Here is a 21978-nt window from a genome sequence, read left to right on the forward strand (position 1 = left end):
GAGAGTTCTTGCATGATATAAATAGTCTAATTCCCTCTTTTTTAGCTTAAGTAATTCCCTAAAATTATCTGCATTGGAATCAATTGGGGCATCCAACAGAGTCGGTTCCTATATGTTCCGCATCCTGGTCTGAAAAACAGAGGGGTCTCATAGTTATCGCACTGTAATAAAAATGAGGAAAAATCTCCTTCCAAGTCACTGGTAGCCATAATACATGCTAAAGCGCTTCATATATAGTGCAATCAATACGTGTAGATAATAATCCAATTGTAAAAAGTGCAAATGCCACAGACAAAAATGAACAAGAATCTAATCTAACTTGTGTCAGCTGTTTTCATAGGTGCTTTGCAAAAGGTGTGCTTGGTAACTGTCTCACGTTTAAAAGCAAAGTTGCTGTGAGCTTTATACCTTGATAGCATACCCTGAGTTTAACACTAATGTGATTGCTATGTACATGTTATAATTCTGAGCAATAGAGTAGGGATTTGCAGTAAAGTGGGGTCCCGTGACAGGGGCTGCAAGCTTAAATGCATTGATCAATTCATGAACCAAAACCCCACTGTTTATTATGTTTATTATTATTGTTAGTTATTATGGTGAGTGCAGAGCCCCTGTGAGAGATATATAATAAAAAAATATATATATATATATATATATATATATATATACACACACACATATACATATATACATATACACACAGTCAGGTGCATAAATATTGGGACATTGACAGAATTTTCATATTTTGGCCTCTTTTCACCACCACAATGGCTTTGAGATGAAAAACAAGATGTGCTTTAACTGCAGACTTTCAGATTTAATTTGAGGGTAATTACATCCAAATCAGGTGAACGGTGTAGGAATTACAACAGTTTCTATATGTGCCTCCCACTTTTTTAGGGGCCAAAAGTAATGGGACAAACTAAACAATCCTAAATCTAACTTTCACTTTTTAATACTTTGTTGCAAATCCTTTGCAGGCAATTACAGCCTGAAGTCTGGAACGCATAGACATCACCAGACGCTGGGTTTCATCCCTGGTGATGCTCTGCCAGGCCTCTACTGCAAATGTCTTCAATTCCTGCTTGTTCTTGAGGTATTTTCCCTTCAGTTTTGTCTTCATCAAGTGAAATGCATGCTCAATCAGATTCAGTTCAGGGGATTGACTTGGCCATTGCATAACATTCCACTTTTTAGCCTTAAAAAACACTTTTGCAGTATGCTTCGGGTCATTGTCCATCTGCAAAAACGCTTTTGCAGTATGCTTCGGGCATTGTCCATCTGCACTGTGAAGCGCCGTCCAATGAGTTCTGAAGCATTTGACTGAATATGAGCATATAATATTGCCCGAAACACTTCAGAATTCATTCTGCTGCTTTTGTCAGCAGTCACATCATCAATAAATACAAGGGAACCAGTTCCATTGGCAGCCATACATGCCCACGCCATGACACTACCACCACCATGCTTCACTGATGAGGTGGTATGTTTTGGATCATGAGCAGTTCCTTTCCTTCTCCATACCCTTCTCTTCCCACCACTCTGGTACAAGTTGATCTTTGTCTCATCTGTCCATAGGATGTTGTTCCAGAACTGTAATGGCTTTTTTAGATGTTGTTTGGCAAACTCTAATCTGGTCTTCCGGTTTCTGTGGCTGACCAATAGTTTACATCTTGTGGTGAACCCTCTTTATTCACTCTTGTGAAGTCTTCTCTTGATTGTTGACTTTGACACACATACACCTACCTCCTGGAGATTTGGCCAACTGTTGTGAAGGGGTTTTTCTTCACCAGGGAAATAATTCTTTTGTCATCCACCACAGTTGTTTTCCGTGGTCTTCCGGGTCTTTTGGTGTTGCTGAGCTCTCCGGTGCGTTCTTTCTTTTTAAGAATGTTCCAAACAGTTGATTTGGCCACAACTAATGGTTTTTGCTATCTCTCTAATGGGATTGTTTTTATTTTTCAGCCTAATGATGGCTTGCTTCACTGATAGTGACAGCTCTTTGGATCTCATATTGAGAGTCGACAGCAGCTGATTCCAAATGCAAATGTCACACCTAGAATCAACTCCAGACCTTTTACCTGCTTCACTGATAATGAAATAACGAGGGAATAGCCCACGCCTGTCCATGAAATATCTTTTGAGTTAATAGTCCCATTACTTTTGGCCCCTTAAAAAGTGGGAGGCACATATAGAAACCGTTGTAATTCCTACACCGTTCACCTGATTTGGATGGAATTACCCTCAAATTAAATCTGAAAGTCTGCAGTTAAATCACATCTTGTTTGTTTCACTTCAAAGCCATTGTGGTGGTGAATAGAGGCCAAAATATGAAAATTCTGTCAATGTCCCAATATTTATGCACCTGACTGTATGTATGTATATATATATATATATATATATATATATATATACACACACACACTCATATATATATATATATCTATATATATATACACCGTCGTATTAGTTAAACGTTGTGGGACACTGTACACACAGTATGGACGGTGAAGGGAGGGACGATGTGCGTGCGGTACTGAAAATGGGACGTGGCCACTCGGGACAGGGGCGTGGCCGCAGCCCGAACCCCCGTGCCTGATACTTGGGGGGGGGGAAGGTGGAGTGCAGAAGGTCCCTGTGTGGAGTGTTGGCCGGCTCCCTCAGTGACAGGAGCCCAGTGCGGGGGAGTCTGCATCTTGGTGTCACTCCTCAGCGGGGGACACCCGGGTGCTGGTGCACCCCCTTTGTGACGCCACTGAATAAAACTCAAAGTAAAAGAAATATTGTCTGTATGAAAAGAAACAATAAATAAATAATGACTGTTGCACATAAACTAATATAGTTTCTGAAATTATTTTTCATTTTTATTGTCATTTCACCAAACATTATTTATGAGATATTTATCATATTGCCGACCGACAGTTTATTTAGAGCTGAAGTTTATTAGATTATCTTTGACATTTATATTGTGAATAAGCAGATTGCATTTTTTCATTGCAGCTGATTTTTTTTTTTTGTCCTCCTAACTGTGTATATTCTTTTTGTACAGTATAAAAGGGCTTAAGAGAGAACAAAAAAAAAAAAATTACAAGTCATACTTTTTTCCTGATTTCCTTTTGAACCAAACAATTTGTTTGACGAAAAAAAGTATAAAAACAGATTGAACACAAACTATTTGGTGTAGTGTTTACTATCCTGAATATCGCAATTTCCTTTTACAACCATTATTATTTTTTGTAAAAACAAACTGTTTATGTATAAAACTGAAAAACAGTCTGATGAGTCTCCATTGGCTAAATACTAAAATGATCCATTTAATTAATTAATTGTCCACAGCCAAGAACTGGATCAGACTTTATTTAGGCAGTCAAATGAATTTCAATTGCCGCATGAAATGACTAATGCAGTGCTGCGGGTAATTGCTGCAGAATGGAAAATGTTGTAAGAACACATTAAGGATAGTGTTTTTCTGTGTTTACCTAACAATTTATGGAACGAAACAAGCAATTGAAAGATTGAAACAACAAAATGATCCGAAAAAACAAAAAATGTACAGACATAGCTCCTATTATGTAAGCTTTGTTAGAATAAGAATGCAAAACTCTATACAATTGCTGTCTCACAGAGATGAGATGATGGGTTTCAATACTACGAAACTCCTATTTGTGTGAAGTTTATATGTCCTCCTAATGTTTGCATTGCTTTTCTAAGGGTACTTCATTTACCCCCACCCATCCCCAACACACATAGTAGAAGCATTATACTAGGTAAATAATATACAGGGCCGTAGAGAGCGGCCACAGGTCCGAGTACTGAGAGGGGATGTGGCCAATATGGAAAGGCGTGGCCCAGGGCCAACGCGAGGCATGTTCGATCAGTGCAGTCGAACAGGGGCGCCAACCCATAGAGGGCGCACCCCTCCTAACCATTCCCGATTTCAGCATGACAGTCCTATTTTTTCGGGCACTGCCCCGCTGTTCCACCCAAGGGAAAAAGAGTCCCACAGGCGGTTGGGAGGCTGGGCACCTCTACAGCTGTGCGGTGGTGCCAGCCCCGGAGAAGAGGAAGCGTGCGGCATCCATTCAGTGCAGGAAGAGAGCTGGGGGCAGCTCAGCTAATGATGTAGTGCTGGGCTCGCCCCCAGCCTGACGTTAACGGGAGACGTGCCGTACGGGCACGCCCCCAAATAACAGCATTTGGGGGCAAGCCCTATGGTGCTTAGGCCTACGCCCCCATTTTCGGTTACGCGCAGCAACAAATTACCGTCCTGTAGAGGAAGCGGCTCCCCATCTTGAAAAAAATGTGAATACATAGTATGTGGTACACCGCACGCTGTACAGGGGGGCACCTGTCCTGCTCAGCAGCTGCTGCACCCACAGGATGGCAGGGAGGAGGGGACGTGACTGAACTCAGGAGGAGGTCTCTCCATATAGGGGCCGGCTGCTGTGGGCGGGACTATGATCTGCAGGAGGAACCCTTCCCCCTGAAATCACATAGCCCCACCACACAGCAGCCGGTCCCTATGGGGAGAGATTTCTTCCAGAGTGCACCGCCCCTCCCCCCGTCCTCATGTCCCCTCCTCCTCGTTGCTGTAGTGGGCGCTGGCAACCACACAGGGTGACAATGTATGTGGGGAGACTTAGCAGCTGACCCTAGTCCCCACCGGTCCCCTCCACCAAGCTCGAGCTTCGGAAATTAGTACCCGCTCCACTCCCCCTCGGTGCCCTTGATAATAATAGAGCCAAGAACATGTGTAGGAAAGAACATTAGCACAATGTGCAATATGATGAAATACTGATTAACCATTTAAATTATTAATCTGCATTGTTTTTATAGAAAACATAAATGTTCTTCTTAAAATACAAATACAGTAGGTATGAAGGGAGGAAACAAACATCCGTTTAATTTCCTTTAGCTTTGTAAATAGAACATTATATCATATGCACTGTACATTAATTATTAAAAAAAAAAAAAATCTGGAATGCAATGCTGACATCTAGTGGCAAAAAAGCAGAAAGAAAACAAATAGAAATGTAACGTAGGTGAAACAAGATGAAGCTTTTAAGTGTACCAGTCACCCATATACAGAGGCGGCAGACATTTCTGGGCTGAAGAATTCAGTATAATCTCTGAGGTGTTAGTGAATTTATAGGATGCACTGCCAAGAGAAGCTGTTACTATCTGGCTGACCTGCCAGCAACCACATAGAAAATAGTAATAAATCTATCCCACTCATCATTCCAGCAGACACCACAAATTGCAGCACCATACTCTAATTCACATGTGCCAAACTTTCCATCACTGCACGGACGAACCCAATGCCCTCTTACCGTTTCTCCGGAAGCACTAGGGTCCTGGGTGGCGTAGGGCAGTGGGTGGGACATCCCCGGGCACCCGCTGCTAATGTTCCAGTCCCAGCTCCTTCTCTTGTCCTCCCCCGGCGGCTGCAAGTGCAGGCAGCCGCAACTCCCCCTAGGGGTGCACGCGCCAATCTGCAAGAAGATTTAAAGGGACAGACGCGCAAACGTGACGTCATGTTTGGTGTGAAGAATTGAACTCCCTATAAAGGAGTCTCTGGGCACTAGGCAAGTGCTCCAACCCATACTGCAGCGTTCCAGTGATTACTGCTGCTCGTTCCTGACCTTGGCTTAATTTGTGACCTGATTCCGTCTCCTCCCTGGTACTGTGTTTTGACCTTGGCTATTATTATTATTATCATCATCATCATTTATTTATACGGCGCCACAAGTGTTCCGCAGCGCCTTACAAAGTACATAGACAAATAAGTAACCAGTGACTTACATTACAATACAATATAATATAATACAATACAATACAGGACATAATAAACATTGCTATATTAGCAACCTTTATGCCCACATAAGCAGCCAAGTGTTAGTTGCCCTAGTGGGGAGTAAGATAAATTAAATTACGGTAGGGAGAAGCACAAGAGGGTAGAGGGCCCTGCTCAAAAGAGCTTACATTCTTTAAGGGAGGGGCAGACAAACACTAGTGACACAGAATGGGGTAGGCGGGGAGAAAGGAAGATGTAGCAGGAAGTTAGGATGAGAGCTGGAAGGTTTTAATGAAGTAGTGGGTCTTAAGAGCTCGTTTGAAAGATTGCTATTCTCTGTGACCTGTAAGTCTGCTCCCTGGCACCGTCTTGTCCGTTTGGTTCTGACCCAGCTTGTCGACTGTGAGCCGCGACCTGCGTGTCGAACGCAGCTAAGTCCAAACCTCCTTGCAGGGGTCCTTGGTGAACACTGCCGACACGTCAGACTCCGCACCTCAGTACTGGGTCTCGTCAATCCCGAAGTACAGGTCAGCATCCACTATCCAACCGTGAGTTGCAACATTTTCTTCCAGGTGCAGAGTAAATGATAAATATAACCCCTATCCGGTGTGTGAATGTTCACTATACACACTTTTCTAGCCCTGCAGTGTACCAACAATGCTACAGTAAAGCCCTTTAGGCTCGACCTCAACCTCACCGTCATGTCATCTTGCCCATATCCTGGCTTGAGAAAAGTATCATGAAAAGCATTTAAACTAGGAGTGTGCACCGGCCAATTTTCGTGTTTTGGTTTGGATCTGAATCACAGAATATGTGGGTTTTTCTGCTCCTATGCTATTATTAACCTCAATAACATTAATTTCCACTAATCTCCAGTCTATTCTGAACACCTCACACCTCACAATAGTGTTTTTATGTCCAAAAGGTTGCACCGAGGTAGCTGGATGACTATGCTAAGCGACAAGAGTGGGTGGCACAAACACGTGGCCCATCTAGGAGTGGCACTGCAGTGGCAGACAGGATGGCAGTTTGAAAAACTAGGCCCCAAACAGTACATAATGCAAAGAAAAAAAAAGAGGTGCAAGATGGAATTGTCCTTGGGCCCTCCCACCCACTTTTATGTTGTATAAACAGGACATGCATACTTTAACAAACCAATCATTTCAGCGCCAGGGTCTGCCTCACAAATGTGGCTGAAATGATTGGTTAGTTTGGGCCCCCACAAAACAAGCTGGCAATTAATCTGTCCCTGCACAAACTGGCTCTACAGAGGCAAGATGTCACACTCATCCTCCTCATCCACCGATTCCTCACCCTCTTCAGTGTTGTGTACATCCTCATCCTCACAGAGTATTAATTCGTCCCCGCTGGAATCCACCACCACAGGTCCCTCTGTACTTTCTGGAGGCTGGTCTCCCTGGAATAATTGATCATTCATTTTTATGAACATCATCTTCTCCATATTTTGTGGAAGCATCCTCCTACACCTTTCGCTGACAAGGTTCCCGGCTGCACTAAACACTCTTTTGGAGTACACACTGGAGGGGGGGCAACTTAGGTAAAATAGAGCCAGTTTGTACAGGGGTCTCCAAATTGCCTCTTTTTCCTGCCAGTACAGGTACAGACTGTCTGAGATCCCTACTTGGATGCTGTCACCAATGTAATCCTCCACCATTCTGTCAGTGGTGAAAGTATCATATGCAGTGACAGTAGACATGTCAGAAATTGTTGGCACGTCCTTCAGTCCGGACCAGATGTCCAAACCGGCCTTTGACTTACGACACAGGCGCAAGCTTGGCGTTGCTACTGTGTTGATGCACGTGCGGCTACTGCGCATACATTTCGCACACAAACACAAAAAAAAAAGAATTGTTTATTTTTTGTGGAGCGCACTTTGGGGGTTACATCACCCTTTAACAGACTTATGACACAGGCGCACGCTTGACGCTGCTCCTTTGTTGATGGATTTGCGGCTACAGCGCACACAATTCACAACACAGAAAAGAAGATTTTTTTATTTTTGTTGGAGTGCACTTTGGGGGTTACACCACCCTTTAAGAGATGAGCCAGCCGGTCCCTTACTTATGACACAGGTGCACGCTTGGCGCTACTTTGTTGATGCACGTGCGGCTACTGCGCACACAATTCACAAAAAAAATTAAAAAAAATTTTGGAATGCACTTTGGGGTACACCCCTGATGCACAGATCACCTCCTGGACAACACTACAGCACCCCTCTAGGACTACAGCCTTTATGGGACACTGCACAACACAGTCCAGCCAGCCCCTATAGACTTTGGAGTGGACACAGCCCCTATGACTGCAACTGACTGCACAACACAGCCCAGCCAGCCCCTATGGACAACAGCAGCACAACACAGCCCAGTCAGCCCCTATGACAGCAGCACAACACAGCCCAGCCAGCCCTAGCTCCCACCCTCCCTTTTCACTGACCACAGCCGGAGAAATGGCGCAGACGCAGGGACCTTTTATAGAATCCAAAACCCGCAAGATCTGGAAGGCGGAATGATGACGTTTTGCCTCGATTTCAGTTCCGAGTCATGCGGGAAAACCCGAGCCGTATTCGGTTCCCAACTCGGATCGGGGGGGTTCAGATTTCAGAAATCCGAACCCGCTCATCCCTAATTTAAACCATATCACATCTGACAAATAGTTAGATGTGATACACGGAATTTGCACATTTTTACCATATAATATTTGTGTGATGGGCTGTCAATCTTCAGCATCAGTTAATTCGGAATCGGTATGAAATACTGCCGGCGGCGGCAGGCCAACAGAAGCAGAGATCCCGGCAGCGGAAGCCCGACAGCGCTGGAAATCCCGATCGTCCGTAGGTAAGTAAAAACTAACCTAACCCCCTAACCCTCTTTAGGGGTGCCTAACCCTAACCTCCCCCTTCCCCGCTGCCTAAACCTAAGTCCCCCGGGGAGGATACCTAACCCTCACCCCCGCCCCCCCGTGCGGCACCCGGCATCCCTTCGATCGGGATGCTGGGCGCTGGTCTCCCGGTGTTGGGGAAATGAGCGGCATCTACATCTAGACCCCGGGCATTTCACCCTCGCCGGGATAAAGCAGTCGGGAAGCCGGCTGTCGGGATGAAGACAGCCGGTTTCCTGATTGCATCCCGTTAATTCAATGTGAGCAAGCATAATAGATCTATAAATGTGCAGACTGACTAATACGTCAATGTCAGGACAAAACTTTATGTGAAAGAGTACAGTAGACATTGGTGGATCAAGAGAGGGAAGCGCCCATGTGCAGCCTCCGTGCCCCTCCCCCCCTTCCCTCTCTCACTGCCTGATTTCCGCAGGAGACTCTGGTACTGTGCCAAAGTCTACTGTGCAGGCGACATGCTCGGGGAGATGGCCATTTTCCCATTCATTTCTGAAGTGAGCACGTACAGATTTCCTGAAGCTTGCACCATGTTCCCAGGGTCAATGGAAAGGTAAGTATTGAGAATGGGTGCAGGGTGTGTGGTATGGGCCCCATGTGCACTATACACCCTGTACCCATTATAGATATGTCCATGACAGTAGCGCATGTGGGCTGAACACATGAGAGAGTGGACTAACGAAGGTATAGATGTGCAGACGCGAAGAACAGCACTTCTCAGTACACCAGGTCCTGTACGATTCGGCTTTCCTCTAAAAATGCGTCCTAGTTGCAATCTGCTTCAGGGGACTGTACTGATTTAATTTGACCTGCGACACTTGTATATCTGTGCGCAATGGAGTCTGACTCTGTATACGAAGAGCAACAATGCAAGTTCCGTTGTGATTAATTTACAGACGCAGTCGCACGCAGATATACAAGCGTTGCGTATCACATTAATCAGTGCAGTCTCCTGATGCGTCTCATTCACATACCTATCCCGCTAGCTAGGAGCTGGCTGTCCTGTTTAGTTTGTGAGCAGATGATACGTCAGAATCGTAAGTAATTAATAAAAGCGCTATTTTAGACATTTCCATGGTTAACAACACAAGCAGCCCCTAAAGCACACATAACATAACACTATAAATAAAATAGAAATATAACAAAGAAAAAATTCACATTTTTAGCAATTTCTTAACAATACATTTCTAGATTTTTAACAATTGCCATAGACTTCTTTGCTTGCTGTATATACAACATATTGTACAAGCCCTTTCCAAGAGAAAACCCAAGTCAGCCCAGAGCTAACAATAAATTGGTGTATAGAACCGATTAATCATTCTTTTTCCAAAATTTTTGTCTATATAGGAGCCACAAAGTATGTGAAAACAGGACACAGAAATGTCATCATCATCCTCCAGCCAAACTGCACAGTGCCCCTTGTTACCTGGTCATTATGTCTGGAGGATCGGAAACGTACTGTACATACCTTGCCGATTTTAGCTGCCTGTTCCAAAATATTTCTTTTCAGGTCCTCAGCTCTCTTTTTATGAAATGGATTACTCTGGCTTTGTATGACTATGACAATTTCTTCCAGCTCTGTAATGAAACCAAAAATATATTTCACTAGTTTTCATAATCAAAAATAGTTCTCAAAATCCAACCCTCAGGGATGGTAAGTAAACTCAATAGTCTGGTCACCGTGACCGACTACTTGCAGTGAGAGCGACATATCCGGGAAAGAGGCCACAAAAATGATGGGGTAACAGCAAAGAGCGCATAAGAATTAAAAAGTCTAACAATAACAACAGGATTAAAGCAGAGGTTCCCAAACTGAGGTGCCAGGGGCAATGGTAGAGGGGTGCCATGGTTTGGTAGACCAGGACCAAAATCTAATTATTTATGGTCAATGTGATAGGCAAAACCAGTGCTGATAGCTGCCAATCATAAAATATGTTGACACACAAGCGCAAACCCCCCCACCCCACCACCACATAACTGAACCAGAGGATGACCAGTAAGCACAGTTTACTTCATTTCATCATTTTTGCTAAAATTTTTCAAGAAAACTTTTGGCCTAAGGGAGCCATGAAAAAAAGTGCTGATACTCTATGGTGCCGTGATTCAAAAACATTTGGGAACCCCTGGGATAAAGTATATAATAAAGAAATAGGTATTAATAAAAGGGAGTTCAAGTAAATCCAACCAAACTATGGAGGGAATTCAATTAGCTGTAGTAATTTACCACAGACTAATTGATCCCCCCGGGGCTATTCAATTATCCCCATAGTGCAGCACTTATCAGGGATTTTTTTTTTCACCACTGTACAAGCAGTAAAAAAAAAGTGCAACTATCCTGTTAGCAGGGGCGTATATCTATAATGGGGGCAGGGTGGGTGGTGCACACGGGCCCACACCACACACCGCACACCCTGCACCCATATAGTCTTATACTTGCCTGTCTGTGGGATCCAGAGTGCTGCTCTTCAGAGGAGCAAAAATCACTGGGTAAATTGCGGCGGCCATTTTCCTGGTAACTCACGCGTGCGCAGTACTGCAGTCCCTGGGAAAACAGGCGTAATTTTCCCGGAGAACCACGCATGTGCATTCGATTCTGGCAACTAGCCAGAATCTACTGTCCCACGGCACGTATGAGGCCCTGATTTAGACCCGTCCACTTGTACTGAGGCCCTGAGTCAGACCCGCTCACTGCCGGAGGCAGCTCGCAGGTCTGAAGGGCGTTTTGTTTGTTTTTTTGTGACCGGCCTCCTGGCCGCTCGCTAAGCTGTGGGTGACGACCCGCAGCATTAGCGAGCGGCCAGGTGATGGTCGCGACCATCGCGGCTTGCAACGAGACCCTTGCGGTAGGGTCTCATCTGCTGCAAGTCCCAGTGAGCTTCCGGCTCTATTAGTGATGTCAGTAGGGCCGCCCCCAAACGGCAGGCGTTCTTCCATTTGGCCAGCCACCCCCCCTCTCCGTCTACAAAACGGGGCGAGCTGTCGATCAACATCGACAGCTGCCCCGTTTGTAGCGAGCCCGGGAGCACAAGAATTTCTCTCTTGCACCAGGGCTTGCACGCGGCGCGTGTGTACTGCCCGGCCATCAACCCGCTTGCGAGCGGGTCTGAATCAGACCCTGAGTCTGCACATGGGCCCCCTCCTCTCTTAAAACGCCCAAAAATGGCCATTTTACTGCACAGTGAAATTCATCCAAAATGCGTTTGCTTCGGAATCACTCGTGCACAAAAGGTGCCAAGAACCGCAACGGGCCCGGGTACTGAGGGAGACGTGGCCATGCCCCATCAAAAGAAAAGAAAAGGAAAAACAGACAGCACATGGTGAGTCTATGGCCGCACAGGTCTGCATTCCAAGCAAGTTTGAATCAAGCCCTTTGTGACAATTTTTCTGCACTGAAGTAAGAGACTAAAATATTATTAAGAATTGCCTTCAGGCATTTAACCAGTTCCAGGTGTGCCATGGTTGTTTTTTAGAAAAGGGTCATTTATGCAATTACAGATTTAGGATACATTAAACCACCTGTCATTTGTGTAACATGCAGTGGAGTTTTCAGCTAAATATAGGTCATCACTCTTACTGAGGTTTCCCAAAGCAATAAGTCTCATGACATTTTGTAATACACGCTGTGCCATTTTCTACCACAAGATGTCATAATATTAATTTTCTCAATGACACGCTCTGAACGACTGATCAACGAATAAATAAAATGTACAGTGAGCACTATCACTATAGCCGAAGGCACAGAGCATAAGCTGCAACCAGCACCAGGCCATGCTATGCTATGTAGACTCAAGTTGCATCTAAGGGTCTGATCAACTACGGATAGCATCTGCAATTGCGATTACGCACGCAGTCTCACTGCGATAGTATGCTAATCCACTGCAATCGCTCTGCCATCGCAGCACAACATAAGGACACCCACCTTACCTTACACACATCCGTAATGTTTAGCAAGACTGCAAAACCACCGGTACCATCGCAGCCTCATGCACACTTGCACAAAGCTCTGACCGTACTCAGGAATTGCTAACTTCATCGCACGCTATGACTACTCAGACTGCGTATGGCATCGCAGTGGAAAATTTAGGCACGCCTTTGGAATGGTGTTCGAATGCACCGACCGCCTGCATTTCACCTACCACCAACCCCCCCCATCCATCACCACCCACAAACGGAACTGTCAATCAATCTGCAAAGGGTCTGCATAGTCTCTGCAATCTCACTCCCAATGCCAGTGGCTAGTTCGCGCATGCGCAGTGCAATGCATTCTCAGATCACAACAATCGGCCGCACACAATTGTGTGCGGAATCGCAGTAGCGATCCTTGCTGAATCAGGCCCTAAGTTGGGATTGAAGGCACTGATGCAGGCATAGTTTCTAAAAATTAGGAGATCCATAAGCATACGGCCTAGCACTGAGCACCAGAAAGGAGCGGAGAGACGGGGAAACTGCAGATGTAGGAGATGCTTCTATGTGATCTGTGATAGAAATTAAAAAATACAGAAATGCTGGCCATACACCTACACGATGAGTGCCGATGCAACTCATCATGCAATTGTCCCTTCAATTCCCTGACAGCTCCCTGTCAGTCCCGGCCACACAATTGACACACGATGTACATACAATCCCACGATACGATGCATCGTGCGTCCACTGCACAGATGCAGTGATGCTGGGGTCCCCAGCTCCCAAGGGATCCCCAGCCTGGGCTGACTAGCGGTCAGGGCTGATGCTGCGGCCGGGGGACCCAGTGAAAGGGCTCCCCTGGCTGTAGCATCAGCCACCCCGCTAGAAAAAGTCCAGTGCTGGTTCTGGAAAATACAGGGGAACCCTAATCATTTTTTTTTCCCCCGTATTTCCAGAACGAGGACCGCATCAGAGCCCAGTGCTGGTGCGCAGAATAGGGGGACCCCTACGTCATTTGTCCCCCATATTTAGGCAACCAGTGCTGGTTCCAACTAGGGGGACTCCCACGTCGTTTGTTCCCCATATGTTGCCCAACCAGCACTGGGTCCCTAAAAGCCCGGGGCTGGTTGCTCTGTGGGGGGCACGCCGTTCTTTTTTTAAAACACTTTTTTTTTTCACAGATGCACGGATAGTTCTCACTGAACCATCCCTGCATCTGTGTTTATTTTATTACAGACAGATGCATGCATCATGGATCTACCCGTGCGTGCATCAGTCTTTTTTTTTTTTTTTTTTTTTTAACAAATTAAGCAGCACACTACGGACGCACGATGCATCGTATGCTGAAAACATGGCACAATCAGCATACAAACATGACGGAGAAGATGGACTGCACATCTGATCACACGATTCGTTTTGACGGCTGCGGGAGCGCGCATCACCTCCTATCTTACATAAAAAAAACACACGATTTCCACACGATCCATGGTACGGCGCGCCGAAAATCGGGGAATAGGCCCGAAATCGCGTAGGTGTATGGCCATTAGATGTAGTTTAACTGCATACCAGTACGTTATAGTAAACTGATACAGCCCTCAACCACCGGGCCTGCAGTAGTCACATTAGATTGCCTAGCTGGGCATTCCCTGACAGTCACATCGGATGTGACCTTCTCAGTGGAGCCTGCTGGCAGCTACATGAAGATAATATTCCAGCAGCCCACTCGTCTGGCCCCTCAGTTGCTGCGGCAACCTCCCCGCTGCCTCATTCTGTCGTCCGGGCTACTGAAAGGCAGCAAACCTAAAAGGATCGCCCACCCACGACTGCAGGAAGACAGTCTTCTTGCAGCCAAGGCTCAGGGAAGTGGCGGCGCTGCCTAGGGGGAGGAAAACACCACCTATAATTTATATATGCTGTTTTCACCGGAAAGTGTTTTTTTTTTTAACTGTACAAAATATTTTTTCCCAAAATTGTTTATTTTATCAGAAAGGGAAATGATATAAATAAGAGCTATTTTATCCGTATTCAGTATAACTTTATTAACATATCTGCATTATTATTTTTTTCAAGAATGTTATTGAAAACACAGTATAACAAATGTCAAAAAGGATTTTCAAATTTTTTGTGTTTATAAACAACAACAAAGCTGTTGTATTATATATAAATTAGAGGAAAAATACTTGTGTTATGTTGTTTGAATTGAAACCATCAGCATATGATGTCAGCAAACCAATAAAAGTAATATAAATTCAATTTGGATCGTGAATTATTATATAGCAACAGTTATAAGTATAAATAGAGGACCAAAAAGCAATCCATATATATTAATCATATCCCTATCTAATAGAAATATTGGCTACATCAAATCTCATCATAAATTGCAATATTAAAAAACAAATACTGCACATAAAACTGATGGTTTAAAACTATTGACCATTCTCTTCTCATACAAAAACCTGTCACGAGGAGAAATGGATGCCCTCCATAATTAATCATTTTGGCTCTTCCCTCCTGCCCGCGGGGAGGTGCACCACTACCAGCGTGGAGGTGGAGAATGACCGCGGGTAGCTGCAGCATTGCCAGCGGGAAGGAGAAGATAGACTGTGGGGAGCTGCAGTTCTGCCAGCAGCAAAGGAAGACAGTGACCACCATAGCACTGCAGATTGGGGAGTAGAGTGACAGTTGGGGAGCTGTATAACTACCAGAACGTGGGTGGAGAGTTACAGCTGGGAGCCACAACACTGCCAATGAGGAGAAGTGTGACCAGGGGAGTCAAATTATTACCTGCATGGAAGAGGAGTGGCCACGGGGAGCTGCAGCACTGCTAGCAGCAGATGAAGACAGTCACCACCAGGAAGCTGCAGTACTGCCAGTTGCAGTGGAAGATAGTGTCCTCTAGGGAGCTGTACAAAGCTGGTGAGTATGTGGTTTCATATTGTTCTTAATTGGAAGCACTCATGTGTGGCACACTAATTGGGGCCACTTGTGTGTGGGGAACTTCTGTGTGTGGGTCTCTCCTGTTTGGCATGCTGGGAATTGGGGGCACTCCTGTTTGGCACACTATGAATTGGAGACACTTGTGTGAGGGGCACTCCTGTGTGGAGAATTGAATGGAGGACACGACTGTGTGGTATACTATGAATTCGGTGCATACTGTGTGGCATAATATGAATTTGGCCCCTAGTGTGTGACATATTTTGAATTGGGGGCAGGTATAGGCATGTCGCAGAATCTGAAGACCATTGAAGAATCATATGTGGTGGTCCGGTGACATGGGGCATTGAAGGGCATGTATGGTGGTCAATATAAGTTTTTATATGTTTTGGTCGTGGATGATGGTCTGGTTCCTATGTTTTTTTAAGCTAGCTCTTTGTTTTTACAAACATTTGTCGAGCCCTGACTGAAATAAGAAGGAAGCCTCTTAATGAAATTGTAAAGATTGGTCAGCTTGCTTTCCAATTCCTAAACCAACCCCAGTATCATACAGTCCAAGATAGTTCCCCAGACAAATATAGGGACAAATGCCGTAGAGTAGAAACCAGGAGAAAGCCCCTTCTCAACAAAACAAACATCACAGTACAAAACACGAGACTTCTGGAACAATGTCCTAAAAATGTATATGTTATTTATCACAAGATTACAAAGATCTAACTTTAGAACTGTATGAGGAGAGATTAAGTCCATGTTAACTTGATGTTCATATTTACTGAATAAAAGTGTATGTTGCCCCTTCAACTGTCCCACTCAGTGAGGGATGTTCCTAAACCATTCATGACCACAGACATTCAGGTCACCGTGCTGTAGCACTATTACAAAGCTTACATTCTGCTTCAATAGCCGCCTAAAATTTAGGATGTGAGTTCTTGAAGCCATGGAGCATATCTGACCAATGAGTTAAGGAAACATTAGACGATATCAGCGGCGTCACTACGTGTGGTGACACTGGTGCAGCACCTACTGACCACTCGTGCGGTTTATGTGGCGTGTCTGCGTGTCACAACCCCATCCTGGTCTTCCTGGAAGCTTGCCCAGAGCTCCGGAAGCTGCTGGGATGCCCCCAGCCTCTCCCAGCACAGTCTGGCTGACATACGCATGTGCTCATCATCTATTTAATTATTACCAGTTATTTATATAGCGCACACATATTCCGCAGCGCTTTTACAAAGAATAGTTGGCTATTCACATTAGTCCCTGCCCCAGTGGAGCTTACAATCTATATTCCCTATCACATGCTCACACACTAGGGATAATTTTTGTTGGGAGCCAATTAACCTACCAGTATATTTTTGGAGTGTGGGAGGAAACCGGAGCACCCGGAGGAAACCCACGCAAGCACAGGGAGAATATACAAACTCCGCACAGTTAGGGCCGTGGTGGGAATCAATCCCACTACCTCAGGAACCATCGGATCAGACAGCAGCGCTTGCGGTTGACTGTACCCTACCACAAGCATTGCGAGCAGTTCAGTGTAAAAGTCAACCAGGTGATGTGTACTATGACGCTGCCTGTTAATTATGCAGACCTCTGAAACGGCGTTGAAACACTCTGGCACGCCTGCTTCCGCAACTCCACTCCCCTGTTACTACTGCCCTGCCCCTATTACCACCCTCAAACGGCCTCTCATGTCACTGGGCTGTCCTGGCAGGACGAGCGAGCACATTCCGATCGTTCATACTAGGCTGCGCACGCGCACTGCGAACTATACGCATGCGCACATTAGCGAACATCTGCAACGAGTGGCCGCTTGCTAGCGAACGGGTCTGAATCAGGCCTATCGTTTGTAAGCTCCACTGGGGCAGGAACCTCACTAGAGAAAGATACATTCAATTTCAAGCTGAAAATGTTTATTTTTTTTACTAGAAGACTTTAAAATGATCCCATTTATTTCATACACATATAGAAAGATTTTATGCTGCACACATCAATATCGAGACAAAAACTTCAAATCTTACCCAAGGGTATTAGAGTTTGAAATCCACTTTTTTCAGTTTTCTGTGGGAAAAATATAAAAAGGAAAGAAAAGAAGTATTTAAAAATAATGCAAAAAAAAAACATATTACATTTATTGATTTTATACTTGTTTATTGCATTTCAGTGGGCCTATTTCCCTGATATTACACCACAGATTGTTTCCACATTAATTTATTCTAAATGTTTATTGTGCTGTACAGTATTTTCTTGTTTGATGGGCTTTACAGAAACTATACATAATTGTTGTTATAGACATATATTTAGCAATGTAAAAGTTACATAATACATATCCCATACAGGACTTAATATGTTTACATTTTGTTTTACTCTAGAGATGTTGTTTTTCATGGAAAGAAAACATACATAGGCATTTTGCATGCTGACCAAATCATCTAACAGAATAAACCACTGTGATCAATAGTAAACATTTTTGTTTATGTTTTCCCTATTTTATTTTTGTTTATGTCATGTTTATAGACTTTTACATAATTTTACTTGCTCTACTTTTCAGTAGATGAATGTACAGTAAATCGTATGGCATAAAATGCACTTAACCAACTAAACTTTTCGAGCTAGGTCTGACACATGTTATTTAAGTGGTTTAATAGCACCTCACCTTCTGTGGAGGACACTGACACGTGTAAATCACTAATGATTTGTGGCAGGCAAAATGATTGCTTATGCATTTTTAAAAGGGCCCGGGTTGGAGAGTAAAGGCATCGGGATCAATGATTTCTTGACTGCCACAAAGGAAAAGTGTTTTGCTCTTGTATGTACAGGTATTAAAACACCTAAAACAGCTATCCCACGAAAAATTAGGTGTACTATATGTTTTTGATTTTATGTTTATTTAAATCAATGTGGCAAGCTGTAAGACGAATGTTGGCAATAACCTCCTTGATTTGTATCTTCAGACCGCTATTCATGATTAATAAATCTGCACTCTTTCCACAATGTCATGTGACTACCACGGAAACCGCAGTCACATGGCACATGATGTAGTGAGCAGAGAGGAATTTAAAGGCCCCTGTAAAACCACCCCGCTCTGAAAGCTGGAATGTGTCACTGGCAGTCATACTTGTCTGTCCAACAGAGTGATATTGAAACAGAGATAATGATTTTTAGTAGGACAGCTATGAAAAATTCAAATAAGATGTACTGTATGCTTAAAAAGATACTTAACTTGCTATTTAAGGGGGGGCTGCTTTAAATACCACTCATGCAACAGAGCACATAAAATAAAATGTTAAGAAGGTGGCATTATGACAGATGAAACCTTCACTGGGTTGAGCAGCAAGTACATTTTCTAATAGTTCCATTAAGTCAGAAGAATTGTGGGCCTCTAGGCATAAGTAAAGAATTATATATAGGTCAGAGCTACTCAACATAATCCAGTGAGCATTAAAACACTTTATACAATTCTGGAATGCCAAACCAGTGCTCTAAAAATCATTCAGTCAAACATGCAATCATTAATACTCTTATAGATACAGATGGACTTATTCAATTTAAAAATAATCTGTTAATACATAAGGATTCAGATAAAAACAACAATATAGAAGCTAGAGGTCAGTTGAAAACATATATTTATCAGAGATAGGAATAATGATGTGTTATAGCACTCGTCACAGTATAGAATGCACACCAATACTCTTGTGCTGTGTTATAGGCAGTGAATCTTGGTTGACATTTATATCTTCTTAATTCCAGGAATAATACAATAGTTTATTTGTGATTCCTGAAGTGCTCACTATCTTACGAATTCTGTGAATTGAATAAAATAGGATTCAACTGCCCAACACAAATGACGTATTTACATTTATCTGAAGAATTCACCCAGTGTAAAGAAACGCATCACCATGGAGCAAGAAATGTGCAAAGCACAACTTTCAAATGACGGAATTGTTACCTTGTTAATTACCGTAGTTTCTTTAGACATTAAAATTGATTGCCCAATAATAAATACAAGAATGCAAATATACACATGGCATACTTATGCTGGGAACAAAGCAAACTTTTAACATCTTGTCAGTTTATCAAAATCATAAATTACAACAAACGATGGTATTAAATTGATGGTAATAGTGAGAACTAAAAGGTGCAACAGCTGTGAATTTAAAATTGTCCACAGGAGGGCAGCAGAGAAACACAAAAGTGTACAACAAAAAAAAAAAATAATATTTGCGGGTGACAATCATGGTGAAATATAAAATAAATCAGAAAGTATTTCCTAGACCTAAATAGTTTCATTCTTAAATGCCTAGTCTGCATCTTGAATGCCATGTTAGCATATACATAAAGCAACCGCCTACCCAATTTATTCACAAACCCAACAAAGTAATGGTAAAATATATTGATGCTGACAATTTTTCAAGCAAATTGCTGGATTTGTGCCAGTAATATAACTAAAGCTATATATAATCTCAATAATGGGGCAGCCATAGCATCTTGCTACTCTAAACAAACCCCCGCCCTCCCCCTTGAGGATGCTGTAGCAATATGTGGACACATCTGTTTGTAAAAATGTAATCTCATAGGAGGCATATGGTACTGCAGAGCTTGCACTCTTTCCAATCATGTAGCTAAATATTACATATTAACAAAACCTTCCCATTTGTGGTATATGGTCAGGTAGGCGACATTCAGAATGTTGACACCATGATGTTGTCAGGTTCTGAATGTTTACTAGTCAGTCTGTCGACACGTTAGGTTGACAACAAATTTTGAAATACAATTAGGTCAAAAGGGTTAAAATGATGACACATTCAGTATGTCGACACCAGAAAGTCAACATATGTTTTTTTAGTTGATTTTTAAGGTTAGGGTTAGGTGAAAATATACACAATATACACGGGGTGCAACATTAAGCTGAGAACTGTTAAGGTATTTAAGTCACTGTTATTGTATATGTTGTTATATGTGTGTTACTGAGGATGGGGTCACCTAACCCCGATACGTCGAAATGAAAGACACATTGTTTCATCACTACTGAAAGTCTCCTGAGTGCCGTTTATCCAGTGAGGTTTGCATTGAAGGGGATTGATCTCCACCTATTGAGGGCACCTGGAGAAAGGTATGTGCCCTGATTTGGGCTCATGGAGTGCCGGGCCATCTGTGTAATATATATATATATGTACACATACATACATACATACATACATATACACAGTTAGGTGCATAAATATTGGGACATTGACAGAATTTTCATATTTTGGCCTCTATTCACCACTACAATGGCTTTGAAATGAAACAAACAAGATGTGATTTAACTGCAGACTTTCATATTTAATTTGAGGGTAATTATATCCAAATCAGGTGAACGGTGTAGGAATTACAACGGTTTCTATATGTGTCTCCCACTTTTTAAGGGGCCAAAAGTAATGGGACTATCAACTCAAAAGATATTTCATGGACAGGTGTGGGCTATTCCCCTCGTTATTTCATTATTAATTAAGCAGGTAAAATGTCTGGAGTTGATTCTAGGTGTGACATTTGCATTTGGAATCAGTTGCTGTCGACTCTCAATATGAGATCCAAAGAGCTGTCACTATCAGTGAAGCAAGCCATCATTAGGCTGAAAAATCAAAACAAATCAATCAGAGAGTTTGCAAAAACATTAGGTGTGGCCAAATCAACTGTTTGGAACATTCTTAAAAAGAAAGAACGCACCGGAGAGCTCAGCAACACCAAAAAACCCGGAAGACCACGGAAAACAACTATGGTGGATGACAGAAGAATTATTTCCCTGGTGAAGAAAAACCACTTCACAACAGTTGGCCAAATCAAGAACACTCTCCAGGAGGTAGGTGTATATGTGTCAAAGTCAACAATCAAGAGAAGACTTCACAAGAGTCAATATAGAGGGTTCACCACAAGATGTAAACCATTGGTGAGCCACAAAAACAGGAAGACCAGATTAGAGTTTGCCAAACAACATCTAAAAAAGCCATTACAGTTCTGGAACAACATCCTATGGACAGATGAGACAAAGATCAACTTGTACCAGAGTGATGGGAAGAGAAGGGTATGGAGAAGGAAAGGAACTGCTCATGATCCAAAACATACCACCTCATCAGTGAAGCATGGTGGTGGTAGTGTCATGGTGTGGGCATGTATGGCTGCCAATGGAACTGGTTCCCTTGTATTTATTGATGATGTGACTACTGACAAAAGCAGCAGAATGAATTCTGAAGTGTTTCAGGCAATATTATATGCTCATATTCAGTCAAATGCTTCAGAACTCATTGGACGGCGCTTCACAGTGCAGATGGACAATGACCCGAAGCATACTGCAAAAGCAACCAAAGAGATTCTTAAGGCTAAAAAGTGGAATGTTAGGCAATGGCCAAGTCAATCCCCTGACCTGAATCCGATTGAGCATGCATTTCACTTGATGA

The 21978-nt window shown here is 43.4% G+C and overlaps 1 protein-coding gene across 4 annotated transcripts in view; it reads right to left on the reverse strand.

Moving 5' to 3' along the window:
- Positions 1–21978, reverse strand: part of B3GLCT (beta 3-glucosyltransferase) — a 410530-nt gene that overhangs the window by 256014 nt on the left and 132538 nt on the right. For all 4 annotated transcript variants that reach the window (XM_088460254.1, XM_088460251.1, XM_088460252.1 and 1 more), the window contains exons 3-4: positions 17563–17602; positions 10176–10285 (exon numbers count right to left, since the gene is read on the reverse strand). In XM_088460254.1, coding sequence (XP_088316380.1) covers positions 10176–10285; positions 17563–17602 — 150 coding nt within the window. The remainder of the gene's footprint in view (positions 1–10175; positions 10286–17562; positions 17603–21978) is intronic.

This window comes from Taudactylus pleione, unplaced genomic scaffold (assembly GCF_031769625.1).
Source record: "Taudactylus pleione unplaced genomic scaffold, aTauple2 ptg000043l, whole genome shotgun sequence".
NCBI classification, from domain to species: domain Eukaryota; kingdom Metazoa; phylum Chordata; class Amphibia; order Anura; family Myobatrachidae; genus Taudactylus; species Taudactylus pleione.